Below are 23,206 nucleotides of genomic sequence, written 5' to 3'. Positions count from 1 at the left end.
CAAAACCGGAAAGCGAGCGCCGCCGGGTCACGCCTCAGGAGAGCACCATAGAGAACGCGGGCGAGAGCGTCTCCTCGGAGTGGAAGGGCGGGGCCAGGGCCGGCGCTGCTGGGCGATAGAGTCTGCCCAGCCCACCGCCGGGTCCCGGGAGAGACCACGGCAGGGATGGACGCTCTGAGAGCGATTCACCGGCGGTCGATTTAGCGGGTCTAATACAGCCCCGCCAAATCGAGTGCAGATCGCTCTCCAGTAGCCCCCGCTACTCTACCCCGACCAGAAGAGTAAAGTAAGTCGAGGGAGATTTTCTCCCACCGACCCCGCGGTAACTCTAAGGTACGTCGACTCCAGCTACATTCACGCGTCTACACAAGCAGCCTCGTTCCGTCGACCTAAAGGGCTAAATGTAGTCAACATTTTGTTTTATCCTCGTTGTTCAAGATGTAGCGTGCATGCACACCCCCACACCCCCCTCACCGTATTTCCTGCTCTGAAGTAGTTAGTTTTCTTCTGAGCTTTTCTATGGCATTTATACTACTAGTAGCTGGTTCTTTCACCAACTCTCCAAAGTATTTTACAAAGGTGACCAGCATCTGCATGCTTCATAATCAGAAACTGACTACACTACCGCTTTTGTCAGTCAAGGGTGTGGGGGGGAAAAAACAAAACATCCCTGACCAACATAAGTTTCTGGTATGGACAGTGCGGTTGGCAGGAGACACTCTCCTGTCCATATAGCTAACCTCGCTCATTGGGAGTGGTTTAATTATGTCAGGACAGCTCTTTCCTCTTGGCAAAGAGCAGCTACACAGGGGAGATTTATAGCAGCACAGCTGTAGCAGGACATCTGTGCTGCTATAAAGTCCAGTGTAGACAGAGCCTAGTTAACTTATTTTCATCTGTGGAGTGGAAGGATGGTATTATCTCCATTTTACAGATGGGAAACTAAAGCATAGCGGATATAATGTTTCTGATAATTTTAGGTTTCTAATACAGGATACCTAGCACCTGATTTTGCACAGTACTTTAGCAAAGCTCCCAGTGACTTCAGTTATAGCTGTAAGTTCAGCATTTCTGCAAATCAGAGCTCAAGGTATCCCATCATAGCATTCAGGAAGTAATTAGTGACCCCCTGTGAAAAGTTTGGTTTAAACAATTTGCTTAACATTAGGAACTCTATATTATAGCAGAGGCAGGAATATAAATCAGTTTTCCAAGGTGGTATTCAACAGCCTTAACCAGAAGGCCGTCCATTCTCTTCCTGTGATCTCCTATCCCAGTACTACAAATAATATATACCTTCCATCTTTTGTAACAGATGAAGCAGCATCCTACAGGCAACATCTTCCTTTGATACATAATCCCAATTCATCCCCACAGTAGGTCGAGCTCATGCATTGAATGAATCAGGGGTCAAGTGGAAAAAAAAATGTGATCACGTAATTCAAGACTATCAATGCAGATGCACAAGGTGGCCAAATTAAAGTTTTCACCATCCCCATTTCCCTCACCAGCTTCCAGTCTTTGCACATACATTTGGGCTCCCTATTTGTCTCTTTGCCCAATCAGTCCCAACCTCCCCTTTCCTCTCCTGCCATGGCCCAGTCACTCCAAGTTTCCTCACACTCCCCCAACTCCTTATCTCAACCTACTCTTTTCCCTCCCCTCTGGTCTCGCTTTTGTCTCCTCTGCCTCTCCTTCCTCTTCTAGTTTGGCTCCGTGATAGAGGTGCAGGTGTTTCCTGTATTCTCACTGCTCTCAATTCTAATATCCAGCCCTTTCAAAAGCAGTTGTCAGACTTTCCCTGTAAAGGCTGCTCCTCTTCAAGACTGCAGGCATGGGCTGACATGTGCAATCTGATCACACATAGCAGCTGTGAAGGGATTACAGCATGCCCAGCAAGGACAGAACCTTCAGAGATTTTAGCTGCAAAAAATCAATTCTGTACTGAGGATTTGCGAACTGCAGTTTTTCAAAGGCTTATAACTTGGCCAAACATAAGTAGATTTTCACAGGAATGGCAAAAGGCACATCCCTGACACAAAGTTCACCCCTTGCCAAATTTCAAATCTCTGGTCCAAAGCATAGGGACCCTGGTCATCAGAATATTTTAACATAAGCAAAACAACCTTCCCCGCCACCCTGCCCCCGTCTCATTCTCAAAACAGCTGAACAGTTTTGGCTGAAATTTTCCAAAAAAATTCAACCTGGGGCAGACACCTGGCATGCAAAATTTCACACAAAATAGTTATAGTTTGGCAAGACTATAACCAACTGAAAAAGTCTTAATGTGAAGTGTCAGCCCATATAGGGAGTGCTACCAGCCCCACTTATAATAGTTATTAACATGTGGAAAGAGGGTTTTAATGAGAATTATCTTGCATCTTTATAGTAAAGAGACATCAGATTCACACAGTTTACAATCACTAAAACTGAACAATTAAACTTCTTAATTTGTTCAAAATTTGCTTTGCTGTATTTCAAGTCTCCAGATTTCCACAGAAGAGATTAAGAACAATTGTAATATGAAAATGGAATGAGTGAATAAAACAGCAAGAGATCAAGAAAGCTTTATTACAATTTAATTCTGCATAATTTAAAAATCATTTTAAATCGTTAGTTGCAATACAAATTCCTTTTAAGTATAAAATCAAGTTGCCAGTGTATGTTTCAGTACCACACTTCAATCAGATCATCTTAGGGTCCTCTAATGCAAAGGAGTCCTCCTCACCCTCCCACTTTAACTGGCTCAGAGAACTCCTTTGCTTAGAGAGAGGTCCATTTGCTCGTTCAGACTTACCCAAGTAGCACCAAGAATTCTACAGGTCACAAATTTGGCACTCAAAAGCAGAGCATTGAGGCCTTTCTGGTTTAAATTCCATATAAATAGCTACTGTTGTGTACTGAACAGAGCATTTGAGTGCTAAACGTATACATCTAAAAAGACTGCCTCAGAGCATCTTTTGGACAGAGCACTCCTGAACTGTTCAAATCAATTGGGGGTGGGGTAGGGGGGAAATAAGTGAACTCTCTCAAAGACAAAAAATGTAAATGATTAGTCTGCTAGAAGGATATAAAAACTGAATAGCATAGGAGAGACTGAATTGTCACGTCAGCTGCATTCCCAGCCACTCAAATATAAAACTTTTATAAGGCTGGTTTCAACTGCTCATCTCAATGCTGGAATGTTCTGATCTTATTTGGAAATAGACAAATCCAACCATATGATCAGGGAGCTAAGTCAAGTCTCCACTTATGTGACAATGGACAAAATTGAGGCAAAAAAAAGAACCAGAACTCTGCACTAGAGTTACAATAAAACAGGTTAAGAATTATAGAAATTTGCAACATCCCAAACTTAGAGAGTGACCATTTACAGATTTTGTTAACACATTATCAATTATTGTAATAATGAAAAAAAGTTCAAGATATCTGCACACTCCTGAAATTCATTCCTGCAGAGATCAGGCCCTGGAGTAAGGATACCTACTCCTCTTGGCAGAAAATACACATAGAAGTATCAGATGTTGAAATCAGTCTGTTAATGAGGTACTATGAAGACAGTCAAGAGCTCTCCAAGTTGTTCTAGTCCATGGCACTTTGTGAAGAACAAAAAAGAAAGTGGTATATAGAAGGAAGCATCTCCAGGCTTCTACAAACATCATGGCATATGGTTATTTGGTCATTCCCAGTACACTACATTGTTTCATTAGCTAGTCATACTGATGGCTTGGTTTAACTGTGGCTTGTAATTTAGCCTTTTAGAGTGGTATTTGCTAAAGTAATATATGCCATCAGTTATAATGGAATTGTAGTTAATGTAAGTTATCAGTACATCAGGCAGAGAGAAAGGCACATCCTCTTCTTTGAGGGGAATTAGGGCACAGATAAGAACGTAGCCACCTCATACTTCAATACCACCTAAAGCAAGGCTAATTTAATATTTCTCTGAATCCTAAAAGCCCTACAGTTGCCAACCTGCTGGCATCTTGCTGCAATGAGAAGAGAGAGCTCATTCCATATAGTGCAGGCATAACACACGTTTTTGTATGGGTGAGATACCTGTATGAAACTGAGATCTGAACCACTAATGTAGGCTGCTCCCAAATACAGTCAGTGGCACCCAAGCAAGGAATGGGCTTATTAATTTCAGTACACAAAACCCAGTCCCAGCATTCTTACATTAATACAAAATCTCTTATACAGCACATCAATTTCAGATCTGCAAGTTGCAGGGGCTAGTCTTTAATGGAGGTTTCATACTGCTGCTTTTTTGTTCATTCTAGTTGTTGTGGGTATACATAGACTTCTGAAGATAAAAGCCAGTGACTATTCACAAAGGGGTAGGGACAGTTATTGAAGTGTTTAAATAGAGCTTCAGCTAAAGTACTTTTATAATAACGTGTGACCAGCTAGCGTGGAGAGGAGAATTATTTTCAAAATGCTCTAGCCCAGGTAACCGTATCCACTATAGCTAGCCAACCATTAAAAACAGTTTAACTGGAACCATAGTTAAACATGGTTCGTGGCTTCATGTAATAGGACCTACAAAATTCAAAGACAATCTGCCATGAACTCTCATGCAATGATGCAGGGGCTAATTATGGTAGGGGGAGAGAGAGAGAGAACTAATTCCTCAAGGGCAACAGCCTCCTTCCAACTCTCTGGAATTCTACTAAAAGGTAGGGGGATGTACATGTGTGCATGTCATACTAGGAAATCCGCTTTGAGAATGTCATCCCAATTACCTCAAACAGTTTGAAGAGAGAACAGTACCTCCACTCTCAGAATTTAAAATACTTTTTTAGAGGGGAAAGAGAATCCCTAATGCAGTTAAGACCACTATGGAAGACTTGCATTTTGTTACCATCTCACCTCTCTGTTCCTAAATAACCACAGAATCATTTATTTGAGTTACTGTCATTCAGAATTCCACATATCAGGAGGTGCCAACTTCTGGTCTTAATATTAATTAAACCATTTCAGGAGTTCCTTATGTCTGAACCACTGGACTAAACATGATTGGTTTTCATTAACTTTTCATACTTTATAGTAAAGAATGTGATTACTTGTAAGTCTCTCATCAATACTGAAAGCATTTTCAAATTTCGACAAATGGTTTTCAAATTTCATGTTGTCAAATTAAAGCAATAATTAGAAAGCCAGACTCTTGTCTGGTAAACCAAGTTGATGAGTCAGTAAGGGCCAGAAGCAGCAGGAACCACATTTAAAGCAAAATTATCAATATCTGTCTCTTTCAGCAAGGCCAATAACTGAAGTTTGTCTAGTAAAGGTGAAGTTTGGCTTTGAAGAAGTCTCCTCCTCCTCCATTGAAAAGAATGGAAGCCAACTGAACTCTGGAGATGTTGGAGACTCTGGAACTTTAGAAGATGGATAGATATCTGATCACTCTCTCACTAGGCTGGAATGAACTGGTTTGTCACAGTTTCCCTGAAGCAGTTACCAAACTGCAAGAATATACTTTGCATGAACCATTTCTGTTTAGAGCTGTTAGTGCAAGATGCAAATCTTCGATTAAAAAAAGAAAGGAGCCCACCAAGATCCCTGTCAGTCTTTATTCCACTTCAAATATCCATCATCTTCGGCAACTACAACAGGACACACTTTTTTGTGTTTTTCTTTGTCACTGGATATAAAACTGCACGCACAGCTTCAGCAAACACCTCTCGAACCCCTTCCTGGTTCAGAGCTGAGCATTCCAAATATTTTACTGCTCCAATCTGTTTGGCCAGTGAAGTTCCCTGTTGTGGGGTAGTGGGAGCCAAGCTTTGCTCCTTCAGCTTTTTAACTGTTTCCACATCACTTCGTAAGTCCCTTTTGGTGCCAACTAAAAGGATTGGAACATTAGGACAGTGGTGAGAGACTTCAGGGTGCCATTTGTGCCGAACATTTGCATAAGAGGAGGGACTTCCAATGGAAAAACAGATGACAAATACATTGGTTTGAGGGTATGAGAGTGTACGCAGACGGTCATATTCCTCCTGGCCTGCAGTGTCCCAGAGATTTAGACTAACTGTCCGGCCATCCACAGTCATCTGGGCACTATAGTTGTCAAACACAGTGGGTATGTACTCCTCTGGAAAGGCATTGGTGGTGTAGCTGATGAGAAGACAGGTCTTTCCCACTGCACCATCTCCAACAACTACGCACTTTATTGTCTGCATTCTTTACCCAGAAATGGAGAATCCTGCTGAAAACAAGAGACAAAAAGTCAGAAAGAGCTGACTCGTTTATAGGAATTTTAAAACACCAAGTGCAGAAGGTTTCTCTAATACCATGCCCGCAACATTTCTAATAACTTATTTTTGGTAGCAGACACAGCATGCTAGATGCTAAAAACACACACAAAGAAGCAGTCACCACTAGAAAAGCTTACACTCTGGAACAGTGGTAGAACAGTGGTTCTCAAACTTATTTGATCATGCCCTTCTTTGTGTCTGTAGTAGTTTATGCCCCCCCCACAAGTACATATACCAAAAAAAAAAAATCAACATGCAACTCTCACTAAATATTAAAAACAGTAAGGCATTGATTCAAACAGCGCCAACGATCCATTGTAATAAGGGCAAAAGCAAAATTGTGATGCTTAAAATTAAATGTGCACACTGCATTGTAGCAAACAGATTAATGTACAGATGGCAATGACTTGTATAATGCTGTTCAAGCTTAACAGAAATCTATCAAAATGAACAGCACCATCCAGAGTCAAATGCACAGTGCCATCTGAAGACCTGATATGTCTGGAGGAATCAGCTTTGATAGTTATTTGCTGCTGTGGGTAAAATGTGCGCAGTAAGTCTCCCCCCCTCCCCCCAAGCTTCTCTCACACACTCCAAAATATATTCCATACCTCTCCCCAGTTTGAGACCCTCTGCTCTAGAAAGAAACAGTAGAAGCAGGGGAGAGGAAAAGAGGTACAATATACAAATAGAGTGGTCACGTGGCAATTGGACACATCCTGATTATTTATCTAAATAAAAATATATTAGCTGAATACCTACAACCTAGCCTTAACCAGCCAGATAATTTCTTGTATGTAATCTAGACATGAGTCTTTAGGAGGGACCTGACTGCAGAGAAAGGGATCTGGGGTCTTGTGCCCCACAGCAAGATGTTCTCTGTCACTTGTGGTATCCCACGGCTCAGCCCCCTCCATGCGATCCTTGTTCTCTACTGCCTAAGCAGTAGTAACACAGAGAAGGCTCTAGGAATTAAACTGAATATGATTCAGTGCAGATGAGGCAAATGCGCTAGTAAGATGTATGAATACTGCCTATAAAACAAGTAATTAATTCACTCAGCACCAGTTGCATAGTACTGTAGAGTATTCAGACCACACCAATAAAAGGTTTAGGAAATAGAACCTAGGAGGAAAACTTGATACATCTGTTCTTTGAACTACAATCATAGACTGCTACCATGTCACTCTGAATACACAAAGAACTGTTCTAAAGAGGCCAAGAACAGATTATTCTCACCAATCATTGACAGAAGAGGCAGGAACTAATGCGCTGCAGCAAAGAAAGCTCATGTTAAGTACTAGGAAAACCCTAATACCGTAAGAAGATCTCAGCAGTAAAAAGCTTCCAAAAGCAGGTTGTAGAATCACTACTGGAGATATCAGAGACTAAGGCCTTGTCTACACTCCAGAGTTGTGTCGATGCAAGTTACGCCAACAATCAAAAACCACTCTAATTACATCACTTGTGCATGTTCACATAACGCTCCTATCAGCAGAGCGCATCCACAATTGGTGCTCTAGCATCAACAGAGTAATGCACTGTGGGTAGCTAACCCACTGTGCTACTTGCCACCTTCTGCAGCTAGGAGTTGTGGGAAGGCAGAGTGGATCACAGTGCATCGTGGATACGGGCTCAACGTCCCATGATGCAGTTTTTTCTGTCCCATTACTCCATGGGCTTCCGACTGCGTTCAGTGCCATTTTTCAACAGCCTGTTTACAGTGTGCCTGCCATCTCTGTCTGAAAGGATGGATCCTGCACTGCTCTCTACTGTTATGGTCACTGTTATGAATACGTCATGGCTGGTCATGCAGTATATCATGAGCGGCTCCCAGTCGAAACAGGGATCCGAGGTGCCTGACCTGCTGTGTGCAATGGAGAGAAACAACACCAGATTACTTTTGGCATTCACTGAGCTGCTGCATATGGTGGACCATCGCTTTTGGGCTCGGGAAACAAGAACTGCGTGGTGGGATCACATCGTTATGCAGGTCTGGGATGACAAGCAGTGAATGCAGAACTTTCAGATGCGGAAAGCCACCTTCCTGGAACTGTGTGCGGAGCTTGGCCCAGCACTGCAGTGCAAAGACACCAAAATGAGAACTGCCCCCTCAGTGGAGAAGCATGTGGTGATCACTCTGTGGAAGCTAGCAACTACAGACTGCTACCGGTCACTCATGAATCAGTTTGGTGTCCAAAGTTGGGACTGCGTTATCGCAAGTGTGCATGGCATTCTGCTACAAAGGACTGTGACTCTTGGAAATGTGTGAGAAATAGTGGATGGCTTTGCGGCAACAGTATTTCCTAACTGCAGCAGGGCGATAGATGGCATGCATATCCCAATTTTGGCCCCGGACTATCTTGCAAAGGAGTACATCAATAGAAAGCGGTATTTCTCTATGGTATTGCAGGCGCTTGTGGATCACCGTAGGCGTGTCACTGTCATAAATGTGGGGTGGTCCAGGAAGGCGCATGACCCATGCATCTTCAGGAACATTGGCCTGTACAGAAAGCTGCAAGCAGAGACTTTCTTTCCAGACAAGATTCCAATGGGTGATGTTGAAATGCCCATAGTGATCCTGGTAGACTCAGTGTGCCCTCTACTCCCAAGACTCATGAAGCCTTACATAGGAAACCTGGACAGCAGCAAGAATCACTGCAACAATAGGTTGAGCAGGTGCAGAATGACCATAGAATGTGCCTTTGGCAGATTAAAAGCACACTAGCACTGCCTTTATGGCAGATTAGACCTAAATGAGGAAAATATTCCCATGGTCATAGCAGCCTGCTGTACGCTGCATAATATTTGTGAGACTAAGGCCTTGGCTACACTTACCCGGTAGTTCGGCGGCGAGCGATCGAACTTCTGGGTTCGACTTATCGCGTCTAGTCTGGACGCGATAAGTCGAACCCGGAAGTGCTCGCCGTCGACTGCGGTACTCCAGCTCGGCGAGAGGAGTACTGCGGAGTCGACGGGGGAGCCTGCCTGCCGAGTGTGGACCAAGGTAAGTTCGAACTAAGGTACTTCGAACTTCAGCTACGTTATTCACGTAGCTGAAGTTCCGTACCTTAGTTCGAATTAGGGGGTTAGTGTAGACCTGGCTTCAGGGTGAAAAGTTTCCCCCGGGGTGGAGCGTGGATGCGGATCACCTGGTGGCTGATTTTGAGCAGCCAGATACCAGGGCTATTAGAGGGGCACAACAGAGGGCTATTTGAATCCTGGAATCTTTTAGGCACCATTTTGACAATGAGCACCAGCAATGTGTCTTTCTATACAGCACTCTGCCATGCTTTAACTTGCCGCCTTGCATGAAAATGTTGATGATTCCTGATTATGATTTGTAGTCAGCAAATGATCAAATTGCAACTCTGTATTAATTCCAGCAGCAACCACTCTGTGTAGGAAACAAATAAAGATTGATTATTTTTCAGAGAGTATGTTTTTATTAAATACCAATTAAAATCACACAGAAAATGCTTGGTGGAAAGGGAGATAACAGTGAAGGGCAGTGTCCTGATGTAGGCTCTCATAGCTGTGTATAACTCCAGCTATCATTTTGGAAACTGTCTGAAGGGGTGGAGTCAACAGGGTACTGAGACGGACTGGGAAGATGCAAGAAATGTCTGAGAGGAGTTTGGGGAGCGCATGACAAGCAGCTCTATATCAGCTGTGGGGGGAGGGGAAGAGCATGCATGTGTTCTGCCTGCAGCAGGATTTCAGACTTCAACATCTCCATTTGGTCCTCCATCACTTTTATCATCTGCTCCTGGCCCATTAAAATTCACTCCTGGCTCTCCTGCCTATTTTATAATTTTAACTTTTATTCTCTCTCCACACCCTGTGTTCTTGTTTCTCGGCATTTGAGGACTGAAGCACCTCTCAAATCATGTCCTCCTTGGCTTCCTTACCTGGCAGAGGCACTCTGCCGGTGTGTAGTGGGTTCCCCTGAAGGCCACATCTGCAAAAGCACAAGAAACAAATAGAACCATGATTGTTAGTGCACTCACAGCTTCAAATCATTATAGTAAAATGCACCTTTTAAAATATGAAATCAGTTTCTCACTGTCCCTTGGCAGGCACACAGCTCGGCCAACACCCTAAACATGGTGAGTTTGGCCAGGGGAGGCAGGGTGCTCAAGATGGGGCAAAGGGTCTGGGAGGCTTTTTAAGAGGAGCACTGCAAGCACCTAGGGACAAAACTGAAAATTTTGCCACCAATTTTCCACAGGCAGGGATCATTGAAGTCAATATCTCACTCCTGCAGGTAAACAAGGATGCATCTCCTGCACGCGTGTGGCTCAGATTCCTATGCAGCTCACCTCTGTGCTGCTTTGGTCCCTGCACAAGTGATTGCCGATTGGCGCAGGAAAGTTTCCTACAATGGGGGAAAAGAACAAAGCAGCTCTGCCAAGGAACCCTCAGCAGAGGATTGGTGAGTACCCCCAGAAAAGTTTCCTAGAGATCTCACTAGAGCATTCCCATGAAATCTCAGTGTGCATTAACACACTGTTCCACCTCACTGCATAGCTGCACAGGGGGATGTGAATCACATGCAAAAATCACAGCTAGTCTTGTATATTTCTATCCCTTCACCCACTTCTAGCATATAGCAAAGGACAGCTCTACCTCATATAACCGAACAGCATCGACTCAAAAAGATCACTTACCAGAGCTCCCCTCTCCTGCATCATGCGCATCAGAGATAGATTGCTGGGACTGGCTCGAACCTGCCTGAGTCAAGAAGAGGTCCTGGCTCGCCACGGTACTGGATGACTGTTACCTGTCCCACCTCGTCCTCCAACTCAACCTCCTTGTTCACGACTTCGTCCTCAGGGTTGAGTCCACTGTCTGCTGTCTCCAGCCGCTGCCCCCCGGCCCAAGTATCCACAGAGATCTTGGTGGTGAAGGTGGGGTCACCACCAAGGATGGCGTCCAGCTCCTTATAGAAATGGCAGGTCTCCAATGCAGCACCAGAGCAACGGTTTGACTCCCTTGCCTTCTGGTACACCTGCCTCAACTCCTGTATCTTCACATGCCACTGATGCATGCCCTGTTCATAGCCGTTATCCAACATGCCACGAGAAATCTGACCATGGGTATCAAAGTTCCTATGGCTGAAGCTGAGCTGGGACTTCACAGCCGCCTCTCCCCACAGAGCCAGCAGATCCAACAACTCAGGTGTGCTCCAAGCGGGAGAGAGTTTGCTGCATGGAGCCACCATGATCAGCTGGAAAGATGCAATGTGAGTTCTCCATGCCAAGCAAACAGGAAGTGGAATTACAAAAATTCCTGGATCTTTAAAGGAGGTGGTGCAGATGCCTGTGTACCTGGGTGCAGGGCAGTTGAGTTCTAACTGCTGACTAGAGCAGCCAGGACGGGCATTGTGGGACACCCCCTGGAAGCAATTTACAGCGACATAACCAAGTGCAGTGTCTACACTGACACTTTGTCTATATAACTTTGCCACAAAAAGCTCAACACCTCAATGAGAGGTGATTTTATTTTGTCGGCAAAGCTGGAGAGTTTTGTTGGTGGAAGGAGAATTATACTGTGTACATCTCCATTGTTTTGTTGACAAAAGATTACTTTTGTCGACAAAACTCTGTAGTGTAGACAAGGCCTAAGACTTTACGCCCACATCCCTTAAGAAACATTATGATATGCTGACTTAAAGCAGGGGGCTTAGCTAGATGGCCAAGCAGAGAATTCCTCAAATCCAACCTATTCTATCTCTCGCCATCATATGATTCCCATCATTTTCAATCTGGACTTTATAGACCTGAAGCTCCTGCTGTTCATCTTCAGGCACAAAAGTTGGCTGTACATTTTCATGCTGGAGTTTCTATTGCTAAGTCTGAACAGGAATGAACCTGCTGCATGTATCTGCCTCCCCACCCAAATACCTTTGAGGCACTACTTATAGTCCTTGACTCCCAAACTGCAGACAATCAGCTGCTTCCAGTCAAGACGAAAGTGAGTGACTACATTGCCTATTACAAAAAATGAAAAGATACCACAAAACATAGTTCTGAAACCATGTTAAAATGATTAAAACGTCTACAAAAGTTGCAAAGTTCTTTTTCTCCAACTCCATTCTTGATCCCCCCCCCCACCCCAATTTCTAAAAGTCATCAATAATCTCTTACTAATCAAATTTCAGGGTTTCTCCTCTGCCCTTATCCTATCCCTTGACATTATCAATCACATCTGCATTGACATCTTATCTACACTGGGCTTCCACAATACTGTCTTCTGGTTTTCCTCCCATGATCAGTATACTTTAATATTCTGTATTAGCTGGATATAAGTTACTTAAATTTTGGTACATAATAGATCTAAACAGATGCTCAAATAACTTTTCAGTCAGGTTAGTGCCTGGCAAATTGGAGGATCCCAAAATTCTTTGGGAACTGTACACATATTCACAACTAACATACAGCCACCTCTGCAGACCATGGTAGAAATTCTGCCCCAGAAATCACCTAGCAGATGTGGAGGGGAAACAAAGAGTAGGTTTTGGGAATTTTTGTTTATTTGTCAAACAGAAGGAGAAAATTTAGGTAGATATAATATAAATCATTTAAATTGGAATCTAGCCAAGATTCTGGGCTAAAACACCCCAATTCTTGCAACAACAACTATTAAAAAGGTGGATCTTGCTGCAACATGTGCATCTAACTGTTCAAACATGCCAGCCAGAATCAGTGTCAAGACTAGAGTTTAATATCATAAAAATATTTTAAAAGTTGAATTACTAAAGTGGCAAACATCAATGATCAGCTACCTAGAGTCATAATTGAAAGTAGAGTTATGTACATTATATTGGGGTGGTGGCACTTTATTATTAAGATTGCACCAGAATTTCCATTTTAATAGGGGTGAAAAAGGCCTATACAAAGAATGTAACTGATCCTCTAACTCAAAACAAAGAGGTTTTTTTGTAGTTTGTGCACTGCTTTAATTGTCTATGGCAGTTTGTGATGATAAACTAAAAGGTAATTACGACTGTTTAAAGAGTGCCATGTGACTAGTTTTTTCTAGTATGACTTTTTTATAATCCCTTTTTAAAAACAGACTAGAGCAATCTTAACTATCACAAAACATAGTTTTTGTGATTTATACTTAAGTATATAGTAATTTTCTGTAGGGACAAAGTATATTCATTTGAACTAGTTCATTAAACTTTGAATGTCCAATCGAGGTACTCTTCCTGTTCCAAACAAAAACAAAACCCAGGCAAGAGATGAGGAGATCCTGGTTTAAAAAGAGATGAGGAGATCCTGGTCCCGGTCAATTACAGTGATCTATTCAATTATCCCACAGTCTTTATATGGGAAGTAGAATCCTGGCTATATTTTCTCTCTAGATAAAGTTATTTGTACTTTATTAAAATAGGCTTTTATTAGCAGGACATAAGTTACCTTAAATTTTGGTACATAAAAATCTACACAGGTAACTCAAACATGTATGTGTGGCATAAATCCCACTGCGATGACTGCATTGTTATGTAATGCATAGCAGAATCAAACACCAAGGAAGTTCAGTATGTTGTATTTAAAAAAAAAAAAAAAACTAAAGTGAACTTAAAATTTAGAGATTTGTATGAAAGGCTATTTTTTAAACCAGTTTCAGAGGGGTAGCCGTGTTAGTCTGTATCAGCAAAAACAATGAGGAGTCTTTGTGGCACCTTAGAGACTAACAAATTTATTTGGGCATAAGCTTTTGTGGGCTATAACCCACTTCATCAGATGCATGGAGTGAAAAATATAGTAGGCAGGTATAAATATACAGCACATGAAAAGATGGGAGTTGCCTTACCAAGTGGGGGGTCAGTAACGAGGCCAATTCAATCAGGGTGGATGTGGCCCATTCCCAACAGTTGACAAGAAGGGGTGAATATCAACAGAGGGAAAATTACTTTTTGTAGTGCTAATGAGGCCAATTCAATCAGACCCTAAGATACAACCGCATTTGCTCCAATCCCTCAGACAGAGACAAATACCTACAGGATCTCTATCAAGCATTCCTAAAACTACAATACCCACCTGGGGAAGTTAAGAAACAAAATGACAGAGTCAGAAGGGTACCCAGAAATCACCTACTACAGGACAGGCCCAACAAAGAAAGTTATAGAACGCCACTGGCCATCACCTACAGCGTACAACTAAAACCTCTCCAGCGCATCATCAAGGATCTACAACCTACTCGGAGTTGATCGCTAGTTTGGCTCCTGAACCACTGAGGTCTGAGTATCACTTATTTAAATATACAATCATTTTCTTGTGGAGGTTTTGCAGCAAAACCCTCCAAACACTCAAAACCTTCACACACCAGGGACCCAGAATCCAACTTGTCAAGGGAAGTGACTTCTACCTGGGTGGGTAATTTCATTTCTCTTATTTATTATTTCTTAACCACAAGTGTGCATGGTGCTGTACACGATAGAAGTATGACGACACTTCATAGTCCAGAAAATCTTACAGTCAAAAAGAGAAGACAAGAGGGACAGAGGGACCCAGATGAGGGGATTCATCTTAGATATTTATTTGCTTTGGTGGCCCTGAAAATGAATCTTTCGGAGGGATTTAAGTGAGAAAGGAAGAAAATGAGTAGAACAGGATGGAAAGGAAGGTATGTGCATAGGCGGCAGTATGGAAGATGTGGAGACAAGAATATGAGAAATCTATCAAGAGGAGACATGTCAAGAGGAGGCTTGTCTACACTTACACCATTGCAGCATCGCTGCGCCACTGTAGTGAAGACACTACCTATGCCGATGGAAGAGCGTCTCCCGTTGGTATAGGTATTCCACCTTCTTGAGAGGTGGTAGCTATGTCAACAGGAGAAGCCCTCCCATTGACATAGCACTGTCTACACCGGGAGTTCAGTCAGTATAACTGCATCGCATGGGGTGTGGATTTTCTGACATAAGTTTGCAATATAGGCTAGAGCTAAGACTAGCACCACTGGTATGGCAAAAGAGATATGAGTTTTGAAGTGAGATCCAAGATGCAGGCTAGGACAGTTGTGCCTGGCTTTCAAGGCAAGGAAATTTAAATTGAATGTAGTGAGTGATGGGAGCTAATAGAGGGATTCAATGAGAGCAATGTGCATGGATCTACAAGGTAGAATGGTAATTTTGGTGGCAATGTTTTGGATGTAATACAGATGGGCAGGTAGTGTACATCTGGAAGGACAGAGGAAGGAATTGGTTAAAACCAAGGTGGGAGATAATTAGGGCAAGAGTTTTAGCAGTCAGGATATAGAGAAAAGTGAATTTGCAAAACATGGAAGAAGTAGCAGGATATGACTACTTCTCGAGTAGCTAGTCCTGGGACCCACAAGGGGAGAGGCAATTATTGATTTTGTCCAAAGTGGCGTACAGGATCTGGTCCAAGAGATGACTATAGCTGAGGTGCTTGGTAATAATGACCATAATGTAATTATATTTAACATCCTTGTAGGGGGGAAAACACCAAAGAAACAGACCATAGTAGCATTTAACTTCAAAAATGGGAACTACACAAAAATGCTAGTTAAACAGAAGTTAAAAAGAACAGTCAAAGGTGAAACAACTGAATGGAGGGTATTACTGGAGAGACAGTCTCTCAGTATTCCATTAGATTTCTGCATCTATATAGATAAGATTCCAGGAATGTCACTGTGGATCACACTGAAGCCTATTATGTCTGTAGAGTCAGCATGAAGCAATGGAATCAGCTACAAGTATGTTCAGAATATCACCAGGGTGCATTATTACTGGGTTTCACCATCTGTGACCATCCAGTTTTTAAGTTCTCAGTCATTTTCACTTTACAAATTACACCTGTGTGGTGTACAGCTACAGTAAGACATGTATTTATGACATACCAAGAGTCATAAGACCATTGTTACCTCTGATATCGCAACCAATCACCGACCTTACTCTACAGCTGATTTGCATAAAACAATTTCACTGGATATATGAGGGCAATTGCACAGATGGCTTGATCACTTGGCCCAGCTGCCATCAACAGCTCTCCCAGCACAACCTCCCCCAGATACAAAACACCACCACAACCCACCAACAATTAGTATGCACAATAAACCCTCCTGGCAAGACACACCCTTCATTCACCATCATCAAAAATCAATAAAAATATATCAGCACAATAGACACCCTCACTCAGACTTACCATAAAACCATAAACCTAAGTGACACACAATTTTTTTGAGTTCTCAGTCATTTTTACTTTATGAATTATACCCTGTACTTGTGAAACAACCCAGCTTTTCAGCTACTAGTATATAAGTAAGAAAGCTGAGTTTTATTTCATTTTTTAAAAAGGTATGGGCTTTTAAAGTATGGTCTGAATGTGTTGAAGTAGCCAGCGCTCCTAGACAAATTAGAGGATTGGGCCAAAAGAAACCTGATGAGGTTCAACAAGGACAAGTGCAGAGTCCTGCACTTAGGACAGAAGAATCCCATTCACCGTTACAGACTAGAGACCGAATAGCTAGGAAGCTGTTCTGCAGAAAAGGACCTGGGGTTACAGTGGATGAGAAGCTAGATATGAGTCAACAGTGTGCCCTTGTTGCCAAGAAGGCTAACGGCATTTTGGGCTGTATAAGTAGGGGCATTGCCAGCAGATCGAGGGACATGATCATTCCCCTCTATTCGACATTGGTGAGGCCTCATCTGGAGTACTGTGTCCAGTTTTGGGCCCTACACTACAAGAAGGATGTGGAAAAATTGGAAAGAGTCCAGCGGAGGGCAACAAAAATGATTAGGGGGCTGGAGCACATGACTTATGAGGAGAGGCTGAGGGAACTGGGATTGTTTAGTCTGCAGAAGAGAAGAATGAGGGGGGATTTGATAGCTGCTTTCAACTACCTGAAAGGCGGTTCCAAAGAGGATGGATCTAGACTGTTCTCAATGGTACCTGATGACAGAACAAGGAGTAATGGTCTCAAGTTGCAGTGGGGGAGATTTAGGTTGGATATTAGGAAAAACTTTTTCACTAAGAGGGTGGTGAAGCACTGGAATGGGTTACCTAGGGAGGTGGTGAAATCTCCTTCCTTAGAGGTTTTTAAGGTCAGGCTTGACAAAGCCCTGGCTGGGATGATTTAGTTGGGAATTGGTCCTACTTTGAGCAGGTGGTTGAACTAGATACCTCCTGAGGTCCCTTCCAACCCTGATATTCTATGATTCTATGAAAAGAATGCATTGTACTGTGTGCCCAGATTGTACAGGAAAGTGCATTTAACTTGTGTCTAGCAAATAATTGCATGTTATGTCATTGTTTTAGAGCTTTAAAAAAAAAAAAAGCAAACATGGGACATTCCATCCCAAAGAGTACCTCAAAGGAACATTAATATTGCAAAATAAAGCACTCCACAGGCTAGAAATGCCAAATTTAATGTTGTCTGCACAATCTTAATACTGCCCTCTTATGCCCTTACAATGTAACTTTTAATTATATGAACATTTATTTTCCTCTGCATGACCCAGTGTACAGATTGGACACTGAAAGAGAGAGGCCCCAGACAATTGCTGCCTTCATAACAGAGTTTTGTTAGTGGCGCAAGAAAGAGCTTGTGGAATTCATGCTTTACAGGCTCAGCTTAGCCTGGGACAGATAGTGTGTTGTTAAAGTGACCAGGACCTGCAGACTCCACCTCATTCAGTACAAGGGTTGCGTTGCAAGCAGAGCATTAAGCATATGGCCCACACACTGAACAATGAGGATAATAGAAATATTAAAAAGCTGCCTTATTCATGAAGCATATCTAATCTCTTCACTGAATACGGCAGCCTTTTGGGAAAAGTACTATGTGATCATGTAATCCGAGTCCATCATAATGCATATGCACCAGGGGCAGAGTTGGAGTTGTTCAGGCACCTTAATTTGGGCTTTCTAGACCAGAGGTGGGCAAACTACGGCCCTGGGACCCTCTTGCCCAGCCTCTGAGCTCCTGGCCCGGGAAGCTAGCCCCCAGCCCCTCCCCTGCTTTCCCTCCCTCCCCCATAGCCTCAGCTCACTGCGCCGCCGGCACAATGCTCTGGGCGGCACAGCAGCTGCAGAGCCGCGGCCTGATCCAGTGCTCTGTGCTGCGCGGTGACGTGGCTGGCTCCAGCTGGGCGGCGCAGCTGCCTGTCCTGGTGCTCTGGGCAGCGCGGCTTGGATAGGGGGCAGGGGAGTTCAGGATGGTAGTCAGGGGGCAGGGGTGTGGATAGGGGTTGGGGCGATCAGAGGGTAGGGAACGGGGGGTTGAATGGGGACAGGGGTCGGGGGGGCAGTCAACAAGGAGAGGGGGGGTTGGATGGGGTGGCAGGGGGCAGTCAGGGGACAGAGAGAAGGGGTGGTTGGATGGGGCAGGGGTCTCGGGGGGGGGTCAGTCAGGAAGGAGAGGGGGGGGTTGGATGGGGCATCAGGGGGCAGCCAGGGGTGGGGAGTCCGGGGGCAGTCAGGAGACAGGGAGCGACGGAGGGATGGGGCAGGAGTTCGGGGGGGGGGGGGGGGCAGATAACCAGGCGTGGACAGGCCCCTGCCCCCTGTTTGGGGAGGCACAGCCTCCACTAACCAGCCCTCCATACAATTTCAGAAACCCGATGTGACCCTCAGGCTAAAAAGTTTGCCCGCCCCTGTTCTAGACCATTAGAGATTCCATTTGCAACTTAATAGTCTTTTAATATAGCAGAGGTGGGAAGGTGTTAATGGAATGGTTTACACTTTCTGTACATCTTCCAATGGGGGGAAAGGGGGAGAATCAGGCCAAAACCAAAGGGTTTACCAATATAAATTATATGCCATTCACTGTTACCAGTATCTTCAATTCCCCAATTACAGATATTTAAGTGCAGAAATCACTGCTTTGAAAAATAGCAAACATGGCGATGGGAGACGTGCTGTGAAGCTCTGGAAATGTCAAAATAATCCACAAGAATGCCCCATAAATAGCAACGTCTAATTTCTTTTCTCCGTTTATTTTTACATTTTCAATAACCTTAATTATTTTCTCCACCTACACAGCTTGTCTTATTTGATTACTCATGAGTGACATAAGAATTTTTCACTGACAAGCTGGAGAGTCTATACCATTAATTTCTGCAGAAACTAACCTTTAATTAATAAAGGTTCTAACCACTACAATTCTGAAGATAACCTTCCAAATGTGAACAGATGCAGAGCTGTCTTTTTCTTTCTTCTGGAGGTTCAGCACCTCTGATACTGCTGAGAGCTTTCCGGATACATTGGGCATATTTTATTCACTCACAAAACCTTTCATTAAGATGGAGTGTTAAGTGATGCTGCTGTACAACATGCCTTCCGTTCCCAGAACATGGGACTTAAAATCCCCAAAATCAAACATTAAAAAAACAGGAAACATTCAGATGAGGTCTCCCCACATACCCTTGAGAAATGTTATCATTACAAGAAAATCAAATCAAGCTTATGAAGGCCAGGAAATACAGAGTTAATTTGCTATTTCATGAACACCCCCCCATAAGGATACCTGCACATTCATTTGGAAGTAGGAATTACACTGGTCTACAATTTCTGAGCAGTCGTCTGCTTCAGAGATAAAATGTGCTATTTATTATGTATTTTGATGTGCTGAATTCAAATATGACAATTAAAACAACTGATTGGCTACTGTTTCTAAGATATTTATGTTTTTACATTTTATGTCTATGTATATTGTGTAGATAGTAGAGTTTTAATCATAAATTGTAAACCTAGGTCTTTTCATGTGTTTATGGTTGCTTTACATGATAATATTTCACCTGTCCTGTTTATGTAACACTTTAAAAATCAGCAAAAGGGTTATATAAATAAAATGTATTATGAAACAAAAGGCAAAAAACTATTATGTACATAGTTTAGTCCTATTCAGTGTCTACTCGGCGCTTCTTGGCTTGTCTCTTGTATTCATTAAATGGAGCATCTCTTGTCACTGTCCAGCAATAGTCTGCAAGCATTGATGGGCTCCATTTGCCCTGACAGCGTTTCTCCATTGGTGCAATATCCAGGTGAAATCGCGCGCCGTGCTCGTCGCTCACTGCTCTGCAGTTCGGTGGGAAAAAAATCTAGATGAGAGTGCAAAAAATGTATCTTTAGTGACATGTTGCAACCAAGGCTTTTGTATGCCTTGAGGAGGTTTTCCACCAACAACCTGTAGTTGTCTGCCTTGTTGTTTCTGAGAAAATTTATTGCCACTAACTGGAAGGCTTTCCATGCCGTCTTTTCCTTGCCACGCAGTGCATGGTCAAATGCATCATCTCGAAGAAGTTCACGAATCTGAGACCTTCCTTTATCTTAGCTTCACTTAATCTTGGAAATTTTCCATGGAGGTACTTGAAAGCTGCTTGAGTTTTGTCAATGGCCTTGACAAGTTCTTCATCAGACCCAGCTTGATGTGTAAGGGTGGTAACAAAATCTTCCTTGATTCAACAAGTGGTGGATGCTGAACACTTTTCCTCCCAGGCTCCAGTGACTGTCGGAGCGGCCAATCTTTCTTGATGTAGTGGGAATCTCTTGCACGACTATCCCATTCGCAGAGAAAACAGCAGTACTTTGTGTATCCAGTCTGCAGACCAAGCAAGAGAGCAACAAGCTTCAAATCGCCACAAAGCTGCCACTGATGTTGGTCATAGTTTATGCACCTCAAAAGTTGTTTCATGTTGTCATAGGTTTCCTTCATATGGACTGCATGACCAACTGGAATTGATGGCAAAACATTGCCATTATGCAGTAAAACAGCTTTAAGACTCGTCTTTGATGAATCAATGAACAGTCTCCACTCATCTGGATCGTGAACAATGTTGAGGGCTGCCATCATACCATCAATGTTGTTGCAGGCTACAAGATCACCTTCCATGAAGAAGAATGGGACAAGATCCTTTTGACGGTCACGGAACATGGAAACCCTAACATCACCTGCAGGAGATTCCACTGCTGGAGTCTGGAGCCCAACAGCTCTGCCTTACTCTTGGGTAGTTCCAAATCCCTGACAAGGTCATTCAGTTCACCTTGTGTTATGAGGTGTGGTTCAGAGGAGGAGGATGGGAGAAAATGTGGGTCCTGTGACCTTGATGGTTCAGGACCAGAAGTTTCATCCTCTTCCTCGTCTGACTCAAGTGAGACTGATTCTGGTGCATCAGGAACCGGCAGTCCTTCTCCCTGGGGTACTGGGCGTATAGCTGATGGAATGTTTGGATAATGCACAGTCCACTTTTTCTTCTTTGACACACCTTTCCCAACTGGAGGCACCATGCAGAAGTAACAATTGCTGGTATGATCTGTTGGCTCTCTCCAAATCACTGGCACTGCAAAAGGCATAGATTTCCTTTTCCTGTTCAACCACTGGCGAAGATTTGTTGCACAAGTGTTGCAGCATATGTGTGGGGCCCACCTCTTGTCCTGAGCTCCAATTTTGCAGCCAAAATAAAGGTGATAGGCTTTCTTAACCATAGTGGTTATACTGCGCTTTTGTGATGCAAAAGTCACTTCACCACAAACATAGCAGAAGTTATCTGCACTGTTCACACAAGTACGAGGCATCTCTGCTCACTTTGGCTAAACAGAAATGTGTCCCTTTGCAAAATCAAACACTCACAAATAAGAGAGCACGACACTGTATGATTTCTAGAGCTGATATAGGGCAATTTGTTCAGCAAAGTGATATAAGCTTCGTTATGATTGCATCATCCATGACTTCTAGGAATAACATGATGCAATTCATATCATGTATGACGCAATACCAGCTTCAGATTGCATCATTCATTGTTTTGCCTAAAAAGCAAGTACTGTCCAAACCCAGTCATAGATTTATTCATAGATCCAGTCAAAGATGTATTTTAGTCATTTCTGGCTTAAATTGAGATCCCTTCCCTTTATAACTCACTTATCCTCCGCCATTCCCAAGTCAAGGGTCGTATATACTGACCCAATAGCATATCTTGAAAACTAGAGCCAATCAACAATTTTAACCATCATTTTCGTTCTGAGTGACCCAGAATTAGTAAAGTTTGACTACATTTATTTCAGAAGCATTTTGGCTGTAGAGCAGTGTTATTAGCCTGAACTGCAGAAACACAGCCATAGTAAATCCCCCTAATATATGACTCTCTTTTGGATGGCCCTTTTGGTATGTTACTCAAGCTGCCCAATGGCATGCCTGCCATGAAGACACTCTGGCTTCATTTTTAACAAGTCCCAGATATTTGCATCTTTTCTGGATTACCTTAGAGATAAGGGGTTGTGAATTCTAACAAATCTTGGTATTTTATTCCACTTAACACAGAGTATTTTCCTAAGGTATTTGCTCTCTAAGGCACTTGGATAACTGACTGTACCTTAGGTGGATTTCCAGTTTTGACCTCCATATGTTAGTTGGAAATAATATTTGAGTTGAAGATTCATAGTTTGATTTTAAAAGTGTAGATTTTCCATAACCAAATCTAGTTAAGATGATAAATGCAGCTGTTGCTTGCCAATTTGTGACATTATTTCCATCTGGACATCCCCACTGGCTTGCATGCTACTACCAAAATATGTGAATTTACTCACTTCTTGTACTCCTTTGCTTTCTAAAGAAATGTTTGAGTTGTGAGTTGCTGGATTCTCATTAGAGTTTTTTTTTTTTCATAACTATTAATCCTGTCTTGTTAGCGATGCTTCACTTAACCCTCACTAAACCATGGAGACCACTTTCATGTATGCAACCAGAATGCTGACAACCCCAAGGTAAGACACACTTGTTCACCTCTACGGACAACAGACAAAAATCAGCACTGAAACGAGATGTACTTGATCTCTGAATCAAAGGGGTAGCCGTGTTAGTCTGGATCTGTAAAAGCAGCAAAGATTCCTGTGGCACCTTATAGACTAACCAACTTATAGGAGCATGAGCTTTTGTGGGTGAATACCCACTTCTTCGGATGCATGTATTCACCCACGAAA

At 43.0% G+C, this 23,206-nt stretch overlaps 2 protein-coding genes and 1 long non-coding RNA gene across 6 annotated transcripts in view; 1 reads left to right on the top strand and 2 right to left on the bottom strand.

Moving 5' to 3' along the window:
* Window positions 1–56: 56 nt before the first annotated feature.
* On the top strand, window positions 57–17,572 carry LOC122173788 (uncharacterized). The gene is made up of 3 exons (XR_006174620.2): window positions 57–333; window positions 10,525–10,692; window positions 10,864–17,572. It is a non-coding gene; the product is annotated as an uncharacterized LOC122173788 (long non-coding RNA).
* LOC101934470 (rho-related GTP-binding protein RhoG-like) lies at window positions 2,552–6,182 on the bottom strand. Its single transcript, XM_065557418.1, has one exon. The coding sequence runs from the start codon at window positions 6,180–6,182 to the stop codon at window positions 5,607–5,609; it is 576 nt and encodes a 191-aa protein (XP_065413490.1). The 3' UTR covers window positions 2,552–5,606.
* ITGB1BP2 (integrin subunit beta 1 binding protein 2) overlaps window positions 2,552–23,206 on the bottom strand; it is a 55,174-nt gene continuing 34,519 nt past the window's right edge. For all 4 annotated transcript variants that reach the window (XM_065557416.1, XM_065557412.1, XM_065557415.1 and 1 more), the window contains one exon: window positions 2,552–6,208. The gene's annotated coding sequence lies outside the window, so the exon portion shown is untranslated. The remainder of the gene's footprint in view (window positions 6,209–23,206) is intronic.

The sequence above is a fragment of the Chrysemys picta genome, chromosome 9 (genome assembly GCF_011386835.1).
Source record: "Chrysemys picta bellii isolate R12L10 chromosome 9, ASM1138683v2, whole genome shotgun sequence".
NCBI classification, from domain to species: Eukaryota; Metazoa; Chordata; order Testudines; family Emydidae; genus Chrysemys; species Chrysemys picta.
Note: the sequence above shows the minus strand (reverse complement) of the source record. Positions and strands in the feature narration are given on the sequence as shown.